Source organism: Bufo gargarizans, chromosome 4 (assembly GCF_014858855.1).
Source record: "Bufo gargarizans isolate SCDJY-AF-19 chromosome 4, ASM1485885v1, whole genome shotgun sequence".
NCBI lineage: Eukaryota > Metazoa > Chordata > Amphibia > Anura > Bufonidae > Bufo > Bufo gargarizans.
In genome coordinates, this window is record NC_058083.1 from 324,510,479 (window position 1) to 324,529,074 (window position 18,596).

The 18,596-nt window shown below is 43.0% G+C and overlaps 1 protein-coding gene across 1 annotated transcript in view; it reads left to right on the plus strand.

The window, feature by feature from the left end:
- Window positions 1–3,954: 3,954 nt before the first annotated feature.
- The window catches only part of SLC35D3 (solute carrier family 35 member D3), a 54,469-nt gene continuing 39,827 nt past the window's right edge, over window positions 3,955–18,596 (plus strand). The window contains exon 1 of the mRNA XM_044292584.1: window positions 3,955–4,390. Within this exon, the coding sequence (XP_044148519.1) occupies window positions 3,955–4,390 (436 nt within the window). The remainder of the gene's footprint in view (window positions 4,391–18,596) is intronic.

The following is an 18,596-nucleotide window of genomic DNA, read 5'->3' on the forward strand; positions in this document are numbered from 1 at the left end:
GATGGCGATGTGTCTGTTTTTTTTTTTTTTTGTATTGGAGCCCTGGATATACTTTCATGATAGTTTCAGTACGTCAGTCATCATGCAGTATTTGCACATGCGTTGGGGTCCATTTACACGTCCATAAGTGTTTTGGATACAGGGACATGGACACCTGCAATGTGCGATCCGCAACTCGCGGACCGCACGTTACACACACCATAATACAGGATGCCTTTCCTGGTCCGCAATTGTGGACAAGATGGACATGTTCTATAAAAAAAAATTGGGAATGATTTTTCGGATCCCGAAAGGATGAATGCGGATCCCGAAAATGCGGATGCGGATCCAAGAAATTGTGGATTTGCATCTGTTCCAGTCCAATTGAAAGCGAATGGGTCCGCAAGTTGCGGAGCGAATGCGGACCCAATTTGCAGCCGTGTGAATGGACCCTTAGTGCACAAGAATATCTTTTCAGATTGTATATTTTCTGTGATTTATTCCAACACATTTTTTTCATTCTATTGTATTTTATTTTAGTTTTACAAAGATATGAAAATTGCAGCCGTGGTCATCCATTTTTGCATGTAGATTTCTACAGGCTTACATTTTATTTGAATCTCTAATATTTTGTATGGCCCTGTTCACATGATGCGGTTTCTCACACCCTGCGCTTGTGCTTTGCAGACAGATTTCCCCATTTGTGCTGCTTCAGCCCTGGCGTGGGGATGTGGAAGGTGCATCATGTGGGGCTATTTTAAAAATATGTACTTTGTTAATGATGCTTCAGGTGTGAGTCTGCGAGCTGATTGATTTGTGACGTCATGTTACCACCACCCACTAGATGGGGGAGGGAACGTGGGTCTTTACATTTCTTTAGACTCGCAGACCACTTTGTTACACTAAGGAGAAGGTCTCCGAAACGCGTAAACAGCTTGTTTGTGATACTGTCCCGCATATGATGTGATTGAATAAAGAGGAAGATTTTATGGGAAGAAAAATTAGGTGCCGGAATCGTTTTTTCTATTTCACTTTGTCTACGCCCAGGAACTTGCTGGCTTGACTCCGTGCACACGGGATATTACACGCTGACCAGGTGAGCTGGATAACATTACCTTTATAGCTATGAGCTTATACCTGATATAAAGCCAAAAGTGTTAGCTACAGGTAAAACTAGAAAAATTAGAATATCGCGCAAAAATCCATTTATTTCAGTAATGCAAATTAAAAGGAATTGCATTAATGCAGCTTAAAATTTGAATTTTGTGAAAAGGTTCAATATTCTAGGCTCAAAGTGTCGCACTCTAGTCCGCTAATTAATCCATATCCCCTGAGCAAAGGGTACCTCAAAATTGTGACTTTGGGGTTTCATAAGCTGTAAGCCATAATCATCAAAATTATAACAAATAAAGGCTTGAAATATCTCTCTTTGCATGTAATGAGTCTATCTCATATGTTAGTTTCACCTTTTAAGGCTACTTTCACACTGGCGTTTTGGCTTTCCGTTTGTGAGATCTGTTCAGGGCTCTCACAAGTGGTCCAAAATGGATCAGTTTGCATTCTAATGCATTCTGAATGGATAAAGGTCTGCTCAGAATGCATCAGTTTGCATCAGTTCAGTCTCCATTCCGCTTTAAAGGCGGACACCAAAACACTGCTTGCAGCGTTTTGGTGTCCGTCTGATGAAACTGAGCCACACAATGTAAGTCAAGGGGGACACAATCTGGCACAATAGAAAACGGATCCGTCCTCCATTGACTTTCAATGGTGTTCAAGACGGATCCGTCTTGACTATGTTAAAGATAATACAAACGGATCCGTTCAGAACAGATGCAGATGGTTGTATTATCTGTACGGATCCGTCTGTGCAGATCCATGACGGCTCCGCACCAAACGCCAGTGTGAAAGTAGCCTAAGTTGCATTACTGAAATAAATGAACTTTGCACGATATTCAAATTTTTCGAGTTTTACCTGTCTTGTGCACCTATAGGACTGTATCTTCCTTTAAGCTATATAGTAAAAGATAGTATTATAAGAATTTGACTCCTGAATTTGACCCTTTCATTAATCTCACATGTAGCAACAATTGTCAGGCCTCCAGCAGTTGCCGCAATGCTGTGAAGTAATGGGGAGCTGTCTTTCAGCACCATGCCAGGAACGCCTCATCAGAGAGCTCTGCCAGCTCCACAGCAGCTTCACCCACTCCACACAAGACCTCAGACTGGGTGTCCCCCTGCCAACACCTTCACACTGAAGGCTACCCCCGGGCATGGATTCTTCTGCAACACTGCCTCCCAAAGCAACAAGCAGTTAACTCTTTCACTGCCCATCCAATCCACCAAGGAGCTGCAGCATGCTGAGGAGAGTCCACAGCAGGTTTATCACAGGTCCAAAGCTGTGGGAAGGTTTCTTCATGCCAGGGCTCTATAATGACATGTAATATATCTGAAAGAAACAGTACAGATCTCTTCTCCAAATTGTAAAAGTTTTCCAAACTGCTGCAGCACAGTGACCTAATCCTTTACCCCTGCCCCAGGCTGGAACATGTGGTGGGGTATGTGTCACTAATATTTATTTTCACAAATAGAACATGTTACATTGTCTAATAGAGCAACAAGAGGAGCCAGGGAGTAGTCTGGTGTATAGTCCCTTCCATTAGTGAGACCTGGAGGTTAGAATCCATAATTATTGGTGTGTTTATCACAGTGCTACTGTAGTGGGACCTGTCACCAATCGATTAGGGGGAACTCACTGATCCACAGAAAATACATATCTATCTACTGTATCTATCTATCTTCCCATTATCTATCTATCTTCCTATTATCTATCTTTATATCTATCTTCCCATTATCTATCTATCTTCCCATTATCTATCTATCTTCCACTTACCTATCTTATCCATTCAATCTATGTTTCTATTATGTATCTGTACAATACCTATCCAATCCATTATCCAATCTATCTTCCCATTATCTATCTATCTTCCCATTATCTCTATCTATCTATCTTCCCATTATCCATCTATCTATCTATCTATCTATCTATCTATCTATCTATATATCTATCTACCCATTATCTATATATCTATCTTCTCATTATCTATCTTCCCATTTTCTATCTAATCTATCTTCCCATTAGCTATCTTCCCATTATCTATCTATCTATCTATCTATCTATCTATCTATCTATCTATCTATCTATCACTTACCTATCTTATCCATTCAATCTATGTTTCTATTATGTATCTGTACAATACCTATCCAATCCATTATCCAATCTATCTTCCCATTATCTATCTATCTTCCCATTATCTCTATCTATCTATCTTCCCATTATCCATCTATCTATCTATCTATCTATCTATCTATATATCTATCTACCCATTATCTATATATCTATCTTCTCATTATCTATCTTCCCATTTTCTATCTAATCTATCTTCCCATTAGCTATCTTCCCATCATCTATCTATCTATCTATCTTATCCATTCAATCTATGTTTCTATTATCTATCTGTACAATACCTATCCAATCCATTATCTAATCTTATCTTTCCATTCTCTATCAGAATATTCTACACACTCTAGTTTTATTTCCATAAATAATTCTTTCCAATGGTTTTCATTTAGAAATGAGACATAAGAAAAGCCACCAGACTACTCACAAAGAATGGACTAATCGGACTCTGCATAGGCACCTTGTCCGTGTGCGTCAGACACAGGTCCTGCTTGGAGGAGGGGTGAGGCATTCCAGACACTTAGTTTTTGTTCCCCTATTGATCGTCGTCTTCTTCATCATCCTGGGAGTCACTTTTTCCTCTCACCAATAGGGAGGTGATGCTGCTGCTCCAGCTGCTGTCCATAGGCTGAGCGCACAGTATCTAGAAGGGAATTCAGAGGGTGCAGTTAGTCTCAGGCAGGCTCCAAGACATCAGGGGATTCCCTCGTGTGCGGAAAGTCTTCTTGGTGCTCAGGATGCAGCTCTGCCAGGGACGTGTGCTGGGGATCTTTGTTGCTATAGCACATGGGGTGTTCTCTGGCTCCCTGAACATCCTGCTGAAGTTCCTGATAAGCAACTGCCACTTCACCTTCCTGACCCTAGTGCAGTGCACCACCAGCTTTACTGCAGCTGTCACCCTGGAGGTGCTCCGGCGCTGCGGGAAGATCTCAGTGCCTCCATATGGGCTCAAGCTCGCCAGGACGTTTGTAGGAGTGACCATTTTCTCCACTCTGCAGTCCACCCTGACCCTGTGGTCCCTGAGAGGACTTAGTCTTCCCATGTACGTTGTGTTCAAGCGATGTCTGCCCCTGGTGACTGTATTACTGGGGGTACTGGTGCTTAGGAACGGGCTGCCCTCTGTAGGGGTGATCATTGCAGTATTAATCACCACTTGTGGTGCTGCCTTAGCAGGTAAGTACACCATCACTAACCATTCAATGCTTTCATGCTGCCTCATGTTACCTGGAGAGCAGGGTGTCAAATACTTTGGACTTTCATAAGCAGTAAACCCAATGTCTGCCTTATTTCTGTGCCACTTCAGACTATGGAGAAGGTAACTGTAGTGGTCTTCATCTCAATGACTTGCAGGACACCCATGCCTTGCCTATCTCCAGGGCCTCTGCTTGTAGGCTATTAGCAGCTCTTTTTAATATCACGCTGAGGTTTTTTTTCTTTTTCAGTTCCTCGCTCCCAAGTTTTGCAGCCCTTGTCATGTTTGCTTACTGTACCATTGCATTATTTTTTTAAATGACCGGCTTTCATTTCAGAATGACTGTGGTGATTTTACTGGAAATAAGACTTTGGACATGTGCAAGATTCTAGACAAAGTTATACCCATACTTGCCCCACAAACTCAAAATGGCAAAATCAAATCAATATCAGTCCCATTTCATCACAAAAACCCAAATCACAGTAACTATGTAACAAGTTGCTTTAAGTCTTCAGTGCACAATATCACTAGGAGGATCCTCCCAAAAGAAGTAGGTGACTTCCCTGCCCAACCATGCCTAGACATAGACATTCAGCATGCAGTAGAAAATGATGTCAGTTGACCTGTTGTGTGATATATTAAATTTCATCGTATCATAGAACAATAGTGATACTGGACTCAGTGTACGCTTCCGTATTTAACAAGACTTTGAATAAGATGTTAAATGTGACATAATACATTTGTGTCATGTCTAATGTTTTTGTAGTCACCCCCGCAACTAGCATAAAGTCCCCCATTAACCTGTCTTGTTATAAACCTATTCAGTCTAGGGTTATATTTATTATGTCAGATTGTACTGTATTTAACATCCTGGATTTTCTCTTACATTATCATGCTAATTTAAAAAGCATGAAGAAGACATCTCCAGAGTCTTGTTTTGTTCATATATCTAAAAATAAGTAGTATTATTAGCATTACTTAGTGCACATTTTCTTTTCTATATACCTAAAACTACTGAAGGAATATCAGCACTTTCCATTTCAGTCCTACACGGGCAACTTGTATGTATCAACTACATATAACCACAATTTAAAATCAGCTTGATGTACCTTAACTCACGTCATGGCTTGGAGAATTAGAGTAGGTGATCAAGTTTTCATTGACATACACATGGAATGGTTAAAATGTATGAACATTACAAAATCAGCATTATAAAAAATTTAAGAGCACCTTGGGATAGCAGGCCGTTAAAGGGACACTACCATCCAATTTTATCTCACATAATAACAGCCTACTGTGAATATTCTATGTATGTATTATTATTATATATTTTTTTTTTTAACAAGTGGATGGGTTTCTGGACATAATATCTGGTCCACCCCATGGTATCTACTTCCTGCCCTGGCTCTTAACTTCCACCTAAGTTTGGATTTTCAGCACAGAAAACAGCCTCACTTGACTTTCTCAGTCAGACCATTCACTGCAACCAGAGAGGGAAGGAGGGAGGATTGACTCAAATATTATACTGATAAGTGCAGTACCCTTCTGAGAGCATCTTTCTCTAGGCCTATCAAGCCAACAATAGAGCTGTCATACTGTTCTCTAAATTCTACACCTGCTATTATACTAGCAGATAGCATCTTCCCTTCTCAGCAGCAGTAAACTATATAGTGGTTTACCTATCTATATAGGGTTTTCTCTCTCTTTGCTTACTGCTATAGAAGGACTATATTTTGTATTTAGTTTTCAATGGTATAGTACTGCTGAAGAAAAACAGCCCAAAATTCAAAAAATTTGTTTTGATGAATGTTTTTTAAAAAAATCCCTTTTTTGACAAAAGTGTACCTTTAAAGAGGCTTCCTAGTATAAAAATATTATCAACAGGACTAAAAGATCTATTACATACTTTTAACTCATTGCTTTCCTCTATGGAGTAAGTATCTTAACCACTTCCCATCTGAGCCATTTGCCCCCTTCCTGACCAGGCCTAATTTTGCAAAACTGACATATCTCACTTTATGTGGTAATAACTTTGGAACGCCTTTATTTATCCAAGTCATTCAGAGATTGTTTTCTCGTGACACATTGCACTTCATGATAGTCATAAATTTGAGTCAAAATATTTCACCTTTATTTATGAAAAAATCCAAAATTTACCCCAAAATTAGAAAAATTAGCAATTTTCAAAATTTCAATTTCTCTGCTTTTAAAACAGAAAGTGATACCCCATAAACTATTTATTACTTAACATTCCCCATATGTCTACTTTATGTTGGCATCATTTTGGAAATGTCATTTTATTTTTTTAGAATGTTAGAAGGCTTAGAAGTTTAGAAGCAATTCTTCAAATTTTTAAGAAAATTGCCAAAACCCACTTTTTAAGGACCAGTTCAGGTCTGAAGTCACTTTGTGGGGCTTTCATAGTGGATACCCCCATAAATGACCCCATTGTAGAAACTACACCCCCTCAAGGTATTCAAAACCGATTTTACAAACTTTGTTAACCCTTTAGGCGTTCCACAAGAATTAAAGGAAAATGGAGATGAAATTTTAAAATTTCACTTTTTTGGCAGATTTTCCATTTTAATCAAATTTTTTCTTTAACTTTGCTTGTTTTGACACATTTTTTTTTACAGCGTTCACCTGTAGAGCTGTTTTTTACGGACGCGGCATACCTAATATGTATATATTTTTTATTTGTTTTACTTTAACACAATAATAGAATTTTTGAAACAAAAAAAATGATGTTTTAGTGTCTCCATGTTCTAAGAGCTATAGTTTTTTTTATTTTTTGAGAGATTTTCTTATGTAGGGGCTCATTTTTTGCGGAATGAGGTGACGGTTTTATTGGTACCATTTTGTGGGACATACGTGTTTTTGATCACTTGGTGTTGCATCTGTGATGTAAGGTGACAAAAATTGCTTGTTTTGACACCGTTTTTTTTGTTTTTTTTTACGCTGTTCACCCGAGGGGTTAGGTCATGTGATGTTTTTATAGAGCTGGTTTTTACGGACGCGGCAATACGTCTATTTTATTTTTTCTATTTTGAACATTTTTTTTATTCCTTACTTGGGGACTTTTTTTTTTTTACATGTGAAACTTTTTTTATTTTATTTTTTCAACCCTTTATTTATTTTTTTATTTTACACTTTTCGTCCCCCATAAGGTCATACAAGACCTCTGGGGGACATTTACTTCACTTTTTCTTTTTTTTTTCACTGTTGATTTCTCCTGTAACTGGGGCTGACATAGTAGCCCCAGTTACAGGAAAAATGCACCCCCCAGAGAGGCTGTACAGCGCAATACAGAGCTGTACAGCCTCAGTGCAGGGCTAATCGAGGTCTGTGAAAGACCTCACACAGCTCCTGCACTCTCTCATGACCGCCGGGCCAGAACAGGAAGCGATTAGCGCTTCCTGCTCTGCATACACAGCGCTCAGTGAGCGCTGTGTATGCAGCGATCCAGAAGGCAGGGACACCTGGGCACTGTCCCTGCCTTCTCTAAGGGTTGCCCTGCTGTCACTGACAGCGGGCAACCCGATCAGCAGCTGCACGATTAGCGTGCAGCTGCAGCTTCTGAATGGACGTTCAGAAACGTCCATTCAGAAATAGGGATCCACCCATAGGACGTTTATATCCTATGGGCGGACGGAAAGTGGTTCATCAAGTATATATCAAAAGGATAGATTATCAATATCAGATTGGTGGGGGTCCGACACCCGGTGAGTGCCTTCGCCTCTTCAACAGCCAGGAACCTGTAGTTCTGATATTGTTGACTTATCATGAGGATAGTGTAACGGATCTCCTAGCACCCCGACCGGGTACCTCTGTCGATAGATGCTCCTAGTGCTTTCCGAGGACTCCAAGCACTCCACTTGACACCGTACGCACTGCAGACCCCACGAACCACCGCAGCTTGGTTGGGGTCTCACCGTCCTCCACCCACGCTGGACCTACGACAAGGCTCCAGGCTCCAGTGGGTGAACCTCTCCTACAGCCAGAGAGCAGGAACAGCTCTTACAAGAGCTAGTAGTTATGTCAGGGGAGTATAGCAAATCTTCAGCATATAGCAATCCCCCAGTTTTGATCAGTTATCCAAACACCAGTCTCAACATGATGAAGGATAAAACAGGAACACTTTATTGAGGACTACTCGCCCGTATTTATGCAGGTCCCCATCTGGTGGCCACGCCCTTAGGGGACCAGAAGGGAGACTGTGACACAGGACAGATATGCAGAAATTCAGGATACACAGACACAACACATCCCCACAATGCATCATGGTTTCCTCCTCTCTGCCTGGCGACACCCGAGGAGCAATCCAATTATGTCTCAGGACAAAGGGAAAACACCAATACACACGTGGAGACAACAGGACAGGAATCACCACCCAAACACACAATGTCACACCCCCACAGCAAACACAGACATTTAACATATCCCCAGATAGCTCAAGTCTGAGTGCATATCATTAGGTGAATGGCACTCAGAATACACAAATACAATAATATTAGCTATCTGGGTGCCCTCACATAACATACAATTTACCCGAACGCATAATAACATAAAATAGAATTCTAAAGACAGATTTAAGCTGTGCGGCCGGCCTGTCTTCTTTAAAGTTAGTATGGGCCATAATCCTGAGGCAGGAGGCTGGCAACCAGCCCCCTCCAAAACACCGTGGCGAGGTTGGTTTCGTCACACATCTCCCCCTTCCAGGGAAGACTAACCAGATACCTGACCTCACGGTCAGTACCTGAGTTATTCTGGCAGTCCAACCACAACCCCATACTGGACCTGTTGAATTTTGGGGCCTGGCTCTGTTCTGTATGTCCCCAGCTGTTGAGTGGGCATCTGCGACTCCTTGCTGCCTTGTGGTTCTCCAGCTTGGAGCTGTAGGTACTTGGTGGGCAGAGGCCGACTGCGCTCTGCCCAGATGCCAGCTCTTCCGCGGGGGTAGCCTGTGGAAAGTCCGGCTCTGAAGAAGAGGATAGGGGAGGGCAGAGGCTGACTGCGCTCTGCCCAGATGCCAGCTCTTCCGCTGGGGTAGCCGGTGGGGAGTCCGGCTCTGGAGAAGAGGATAAGGGAGGGCAGAGGCCGACTGCACTCTGCCCAGATGCCAGAACTTCCGCTGGGGTAGCCTGTGGGAAGTCCGGCTGTGGAGAAGAGGATAGGGGAGGGCAGAGGCCGACTGCGCTCTGCCCAGAGGCCAGCTCTTCCGCTGGGGTAGCCTGTGGGAAGTCCGGCTCTGGAGTAGAGGATAGGGGAGGGCAGAGGCCGACTGCGCTCTGCCCAGATGCCAGCTCTTCCGCTGGGATGGGATCAGGAAATCCTATCCCCAGGACCTTGTTGCAGATCGGCTGTGGAGAGGAGGAATCGCTTACCTCCTCCTCCAGGCATTCCTGCAGGGTTGGTGGGGGATCTGAACCGGCCGTCCAGTATCCTGGTAGGCCTGGTGCAGAGACCGCGGTCCCATCTGCACCATCGAAGTTAGGGGTGCTGTCCCCCTGTGGTTGGGGATAGAGACCGGTTGTCTCTTCTCTCTTTACAACACACTGCTGCTGGGGAGTCAGACCGACTGTCTCAACTCTCTGTAACGCTGCCTGGTGCTGGGTAGTGGGTGCGACCATCTCCACTCCTAGTAATGCTGGTTGCTGCAGGGACGGGGGACTGACAATCTCCTCTCCCTGTGATCCTGTCTGCCGCTGGGGAGAGAGACCGGTTGTCATCTCTCCCTGTAAGTTAAGCTGTCGATGGGAAGTCAGACCGACTGTCTGGACTCCAGGTAATGCTGGCTGTAGTTGGGGATCTGGGCCGGCTACCCAGCATCCCTGTAGGGCCGGTGGAGAGACTTCGGTCCCATCTCTACCTGCCGTCGGGACGTCTTCCCAGAACCAGTCAATGAAGTTCCCTACTTTGGGAGTTGGTAGGGAAGCAGGGGGTATCGCCGGCAAGTCTTCCCAGTTGTAGGAGGGCAGATATGGCTCTACTTGTCGAGTAGGTTGGGGATGAACAGAGCTGAGCAGGTGTTGGTAGGTCTGCTCCAGCTCCCACTCCCTTGTTACCAGGTGGATCATGTCTTTGCTCACCTCCCTTCCGTCAGCATAATCATGCATGCCCATCCGGTAGTCGTAGATGTCCCAAAACCTAGACTCCTCCGTGCTGCCAAGATCAATGTCCTCCTCCAAGGCATCCCATAGTAACCCAGGTCCATCATAATCCTCACCCTCGGGTCTGTCGTGCTCAGCCATCCAGGGGGAATGTTGAATGACATGCCACCTTAGGGCCTGGTAAGCGTCCTCTAGCCAAAGCTCCTTACATACCAGGTTCTGGAGCTCTGTTACCCAGTCATCCAGGGGCTGCTCTCCCAAGAGACCCATCCGCATCGCCACACGCTTTTGTAGCCGCTGCTCATAACTGGGGAGACTCTCACCTCGCCGCCGCTGGGCATTTTCCAGGGCATCATACCAGACTTCCTTTCTGTCTGCATCCCTCCAGTCCGGGTCATCATCCTCCTCGTAGTGGAACGCTGTTCGAAGACTAGCCGATTCCATCCTGCTGTAGCCAGGGGTGCTGTACGGATACTAGCGTTGCCCTCAATATACTCCACGAACGGTGTCTCCGAGCTGCTTCTCCTCACACTAGGACGCCATCCCACTGCTTGCCACCAATGTAACGGATCTCCTAGCACCCCGACCGGGTACCTCTGTCGATAGATGCTCCTAGTGCTTTCCGAGGACTCCAAGCACTCCACTTGACACCGTACGCACTGCAGACCCCACGAACCGCCGCAGCTTGGTTGGGGTCTCACCGTCCTCCACCCACGCTGGACCTACGACAAGGCTCCAGGCTCCAGTGGGTGAACCTCTCCTACAGCCAGAGAGCAGGAACAGCTCTTACAAGAGCTAGTAGTTATGTCAGGGGAGTATAGCAAATCTTCAGCATATAGCAATCCCCCAGTTTTGATCAGTTATCCAAACACCAGTCTCAACATGATGAAGGATAAAACAGGAACACTTTATTGAGGGCTACTCGCCCGTATTTATCCAGGTCCCCATCTGGTGGCCACGCCCTTAGGGGACCAGAAGGGAGACTGTGACACAGGACAGATATGCAGAAATTCAGGATACACAGACACAACACATCCCCACAATGCATCATGGTTTCCTCCTCTCTGCCTGGCGACACCCAAGGAGCAATCCAATTATGTCTCAGGACAAAGGGAAAACACCAATACACACGTGGAGACAACAGGACAGGAATCACCACCCAAACACACAATGTCACACCCCCACAGCAAACACAGACATTTAACATATCCCCAGATAGCTCAAGTCTGAGTGCATATCATTAGGTGAATGGCACTCAGAATACACGAATACAATAATATTAGCTATCTGGGTGCCCTCACATAACATACAATTTACCCGAACGCATAATAACATAAAATAGAATTCTAAAGACAGATTTAAGCTGTGCGGCCGGCCTGTCTTCTTTAAAGTTAGTATGGGCCATAATCCTGAGGCAGGAGGCTGGCAACCAGCCCCCTCCAAAACACCGTGGCGAGGTTGGTTTCGTCACAGATAGGTTATCAATATAAAAACCCGGACAACCCCTTTAAGGTTGAATGAAGCCCTAACCCAAAAGAAAGCAAAATGTAGGTGTTCTTCTAGCTGCCTAGCATTCATTTTAACAAAGCTTAATTTTGCATGCTTTGAAGAGAAGTCCATTATTGGGAAGGAAGTGTAACATCTCGATAATTGGCTGCTCGTTCAGTGGGGGTGAAGCATTGAATTTACATGCTGCAGTCACCTATACAGTATGAGAACTAGTGATGGCTACTGCTATGTCTCGTCCTCATACAGCTGCAATGTTTATGGGCAGCAGATCGCCGCTTAGAGTGCACGATCTGCTGCCCAGAAATTATAATTTACTTGTATGTATTCTCATTCATCAGGTGATCGGCTGCACCTTTAGACGAGCAAATTATTGGGAACAAGTGTAGGAACGTTAGTCCCCCGACTTTAGGGCCATGTAAACCTGCCATTAGACTTAGGTTCTGCAAATGATTTACTTCCCTGATACTAATCTAGGATCTGGTAAGCTACAATAAGTAGATCAGTGACATTTTGTTATTTAAAATAAACACTGCAGTGTTTTCAGAGAGCACTCATTTATTTTGTGCCTTCTTTCACATTATACACTGTAATGTACACAATCTGCGGGAGGACTTCCAGATTATTTCCAAAGCAATTTGTGCAATTGAAAGGAACAGAACTTCCATTAATTCATGAAGATTACATGGCTTGTTGCTTTATCAGTGATTTGGTTTGATCACATAATTGTTTTTTCCTTTTTTTTGTTCTGTTCACAGAAATGTATTGATAATAAAGTTAATATGACATTTTATGAATGGGGCCGCAGCGCATTGAGTACAAGCAAGAGCGCACATTGCTGCTTCTGTCTGTGTCCCCCGGAGGATTACTAACTCTTGGCTTAGCACATGCGTACCCTGTACCCATGTGCTATGCCAGGATTAGCTGAGCGGAGTGGGCTCCTACCTCTGCCTGCTTCGCTAAGCTAAGCGTCCTGCATATCAGCAATTAGCTTAGCGAAGAAGGCAGGAGCCCACTTTGCTCAGCTAATCCTGGCATCGAACATGGGTACAGGGTACCAATGTGCTATGCCAAGAGTTAGTAAACCTCCTGGGGTCAGAAATATGCGCTCTTGCCTGTGCGCACTGCTTCTGTGGCGCCATTCATAAAATGTAATGTCCATACCCGTACACCGCCGAGCAGTCAGCGGTGTACAGAGAAGTGAATTTTAAGCGCACAGAGAATGGTGCACTTTAGGTGTAAAACTGTAATAAAAATACAAAAAGCCTTAAAGTGTATTAGAAAAAGTTTTACTATGCCATTAGGAACATCTTAATAAAATTTTATTCAAACATTTAGTTGCTCTTTAAAGAATGACAGGGATTTTGAACCCAGGAATACTACATATGAGGCTACTACTACTTTACCACTGAGCTATAGGCTTGCCTAGTATCAGCTTGGGATTTTCTTCATCTATGTGAATCAGCATACAAATACACAGTAAAGCAAAAAGTCACTACAACAATGACAAGTAAATAAAGTCAGACATCAAAGTCACACATCACTTTGTTTCTTATCTAATGTTTAAAAACATTAACTTGTCGTTTTAAGGTTTCTATTGGGTCCAAAAATTCCAGTTTATAAACCAGCTACCTAACCACTGAGCTATGCCTTCATCTACTGTTATAATACTTTAGCTTAAAGCATTGTCCTAAAATGAACACTGTACGACAGGGTTCCAATCATTTGTGAAAGTTGTTTTCCACTTATTCCAGAATCCACATAGCTAATGTGCCTAGAATTCTGTTATTGGCTCCTAGGTGGTTCAGCTGGCTTCTAATACTGTATTACCACTTACCCTACAGTGTAGGTGGAGACTGCAGTGGGTACATTGAGGAAAGTTTACACATTATAAGACTCGCTACATTTCTGTGTGGGAAATATGGTACATGACAAAATAAAATAGAATATAAGAATTATTTTGTAATTTCAAGAATTTATCATCTTTTAGCATAGCATTCAGTTTATTGATAATGTCATACTGACTAGTTTTGTTTTATAATGACAGTGTCGAAGTTGTAAAATTGTGTAGACGATCGGTTAGGTTTCAAATCGGTTAGGTTTCAAATTAATGTCATTGTTATTAGCCCCTAATGCAAAAATTCAGTTTGGGCTCCGCAGCAGAAGTCACATTTTCTCTGATTAGAGTTGTCTGCTTCTCAAATATTGACTGCAGCATTTAAGACTGTCTCCACCAGTGATTTTGCGCCAAAGCAGAACCTCTTTCGTTGCAAGTATTCTTTGGGGAACTGGACATCCTATCCAAAAGAAACTTTGTTTGCAGCTGCAGTCCTGGTGAAAAGGTCTTATTTACACAAGCTCACAATAGAGTTGTGCCTATTACTAGTTCAACCCCATAAGGTGAGGGAAGGGGGGGATGATTACCCACTTTGCAGGCGGGGTTTTTTTTTTTTTTTTTTTTTTTTCTCTTCTTCTGTAATTGATGTCTATTAGAATGGTATCTTGGAATGTTAGAGGGCTGGGGGAAAAGGTAAAAAGACAGGCCATTATGGATGCAGTAAAAAGATATCTCCCAGCAATTATCTGCATAGTAGAAACCCATTTAACTAAAGAAACCGTCTCTCGTTTGACAACGGGATGGTATTCTCAATCTTACCATTCTACTTTTAGCAGTTCTGCTAGGGGGGTTTCAGTTCTTATCCATAATTCCATAGATTTTACCCTTATAAAATCCCATGTAGATGACCAGGGCAGATTCGTCTTCCTTCATGGCGAGCTATCTGGATGCAGCTATATCCTCGCTTTTTTTTATATACCCCCGCCATTTTCAATGTATCCACTGATCCAGTTGATGCTCTTCTCTGAAGGGAGACCAGAGTCTCGGCTGATCTTGATGGGAGACTTTAATGCGGTTATGGACCCCAATAGAGATAGATTTTCATCAGACACAGAAAGGCGGAGGAATTCTTGTAACTCCCCGCTGCCTCAGTTTTGCTTGGAAGTAGGGCTGGTTGATATATGGGAACATCTTGGCGGAGGAAAGAGAGTGTATTCCTGTGTCAGCAGGGGCGGTAGAGCAATGTCTAGGATCGATTTAGCACTCACCAATGAGTGTAACTTGAGTAACATCCGCAGGGTGCGATACGGAGTAAGAACAATCTCAGACCATTCGCCCGTTTTGATTGAGGTTTGCACTGGGGAGAACAAGGATATTAGGGGGCTGGGATTTAAGCTGAATCCATACTGGCTCACTATTATGGAAAGTCATCAAGCTATTAAACTGCTGATTTCTTCCTTTTGGGAGGTGAATCTGCCCTCTGCAAATATCAATATGGTATGGGATGCCTTGAAAGCATACCTGAGGGGGACTTTTATAAGTGAGATTGCTGCATTAAAGAGAACATTTAAAAGAAAGGAGGAGGAATTGGCTAAGACTGCGGCATCTACAGCTGAGCGATTCACCAGGCAACCCACGGAGCAAAACAGGGAAGAGATGCAGAAGGCTAGCTGCCTCCTGGAGAATTGTGTAATAGAGAAGGCAAACCACAGGGTATTTTTTAAGGGGTTAAATTACTTCTCCGAGTCTGGACGACCGGGCAAGCTTCTAGCCAGAATAATCTCACAACAAGATAAGAAAAATCTATCTATTACCCTGATTCGGAATACAGAGGGGGAAATTATAACAGATTTAGAAGGAATCAGGAATAGCTTTCTGTATTACTTTGCTCAGATATACAAATCCTCCCCTGGCTTGACATCTGAACTGGCGATGCGGTTCTTGGAGAAAATTCCACTCCGCACCTTAAATGAAGCTCAAATAAAATATCTGGAAGAGGAATTGTCTCTCTCAGAGCTGCAGGAGGCCCTGGGGTCTATTTCGGGGAACTCATCGCCAGGCTTGGATGGCCTGCCATACGAGGTTTATCGTAAGTATAGTGACGTGATTCTTCCTCAATTGCTCGAGGTTTTTTCCCAAGCAACACAGGGAGGGGGACTACCAAACTCCATGATGGAGGCTCTCATTGCTTTAATCCTAAAAAAGGATAAGGACCCGGCAGAACTGAGCTCTTATAGACCAATCTCCTTATTAAACACGGATGCTAAGATACTATCCAAAGCTCTGGCTAGAAGGCTGTCGCGGGTCATATCCACCATTATCCATCCAGATCAAAATGGCTTTATGCCAAAAAGGGGTACTCAGCACAACTTGCATAGATTATTTATGAATATTCAGTCCCCGGGAGGTGGTGCCCGCTCCATCCTGTCGTTGGACGCTACCAAAGCCTTCGACAGGGTGGAGTGGACTTTTCTCTGGGAGGTAATGAAGAAAATGCGTTTTGGACCAAAATTTATGGCAATGATTCAGCTGTTATACAATTCCCCGGTTGCCAGGATTAGGATTAATGGGACAGTGACAGAGAGTTTCATCCTGGAAAGAGGTACCCGCCAAGGCTGTCCCCTCTCTCCCCTGCTATTTAATATTTACATCGAACCTTTAGCAACTAGTATAAGGCAGGACTCAAAGGTGGCCGGTTTCGGCATAAATGGGGAGTATGATCGTGTTTCACTTTATGCAGATGACATCCTGGTTTTTATGCATCAAACAGACATTACTCTCCCTCGTATAATGGAGCTGGTTGGTCTCTTCTCTGATCCATCCGGCTTGGAGATCAACTGGGATAAGACCGTCCTCCTTCCTATAGACGAGCTGCGTGGCGAACGGGATAATCAGCTGACGATCTCTGAGTCAATAAAATACCTGGGGATAACAGTTTCTGCCAAACCGCATGAATATCTACAATTAAATCTGATTCCGCTGTTAATGAAGGTGAGGGCTAAAATTAAGGTATGGCAAAAAATCTTGCTCTCTAGAGCGGATAGAATTTCATTAATAAAAATGGTAGTGCTGCCCCAGGTTCTTTATATTCTGCGCAACTCGCCTGTATGGATTGCAGATAAGTACTTCAGACTGATAGACCGAATGCTCAATGATTTAATATGGGGGAGGAAGCGGGTGAGACTAAAGGTACTCTATTTCTCTATGCCCTATGAGCGGGGAGGTCTCAACCTCCCCTATTTTAGGGGTTACTTTATGGCCTCCCAATTATGTCTTTTTAAGGACTGGGAAAATAGCCCTCTCTGCAGTAGAGTGGTGAAAGACTCAGGATTCTCGGATTTCTTCACTGTATTGGAGTCTGATTATCTAGTAAACATACTGAGTGGGTATACACTGTTCTGCAGAATGGCTATGAGGACTTGGTTGGCCATAAGGAGATGGTGTGGAGTTAAGGCTTCACTTATTTGTACCCCATTGTGGCACAACTCTAAGCTCCTTAATTTAAATGACTTAAATTGTTGCCAGTATTGGAGGAACAAAAATGTTCAGTATCTACACCAAGTGGTCAGTGAGGGACAAATATTGCCCCTCATGGAACTAAAACAAAGGGCAAATTTAGGTGAGGTGGTTTGGTTTCCATATTTCCAACTGAGGTCAGCACTATCTTGCATACCGGATAGCCAATTTTTTATTGATACCCCTTTATTTCTACACGATTTAATTTGTAAGAAAACTGTCACGAGAATTAAAATATCACATTGCTATAAACACTTAATGAATAATTTTTGTTCGGATGTTCTTTCTCCAGGACAGAGAGCCTGGTCTTTCTTACTTTCAGAGGTGGGTTCTCCAAGTTGGGAGAACATGGGGGATAGTTTAAAGTTGGTTTCACACAATTTCAATCACATTGTTGTACAATTTAATATTTTGCACAAAATTTATGTGACACCCACATGGTTATATAAAAGAGGCCTTAGGGCCTCTTCTGATTGCCCACGCTGTGGCGATCCCGGGGCAGACCATTTACATCTGTTCTGGGACTGCCCCATGGTGAGCAGATACTGGAGCCTGGTCCAAAACAATCTGGCTCACAAACTCAACATTTCTATCCCTTTGTCACCAAGGATATGGGTCCTGGGAGATTTATCGGAGCTTAATTGTCAGCCTATAAAACGCCAAATGCTGATCAAGGTTATGTTTTTAGCTAGGCTCCTGATCACTAGATTATGGTTTTCCCCTTCTGCACCAGAGTACAACAAATGGTTGGGCCTGGTCAAGAAAGTGAAAACTTATGAAAAGATTCTGCACAAACAAAGAGGATCTTACTTGAAATGGGAAAAACTCTGGAAAGATTGGAATAGGGTTAATTAATTAGAACCTTTTTCCCCCTTAGGCTCTCCATGAAGAAATTTTTTTTTTTTTTTTTTTTTTTTTTTTTCCTGCAAAGTGGGGTCGGGTGGGGGATTGGCGAAGGGAAATTAATGTCATTTAATATAATTGATGGGTTTATGAATTTTATAATATCGCAAAGTAATATTGATATAAAGTTTTGTACTATAACAATAAAGTATAATAAAAGAAAAAAAAAAATAGATGATATATACATAACCATATGATAGTGAGTGCTCCTCATACATTAATATATGCATAATAGAATGCTTGAAAAAAAAAAAAAAAAAAAGGAAAAAAAAAAAAAACAAAACCCCATAAGGTGAGTTTCCAGATTTCTCACTT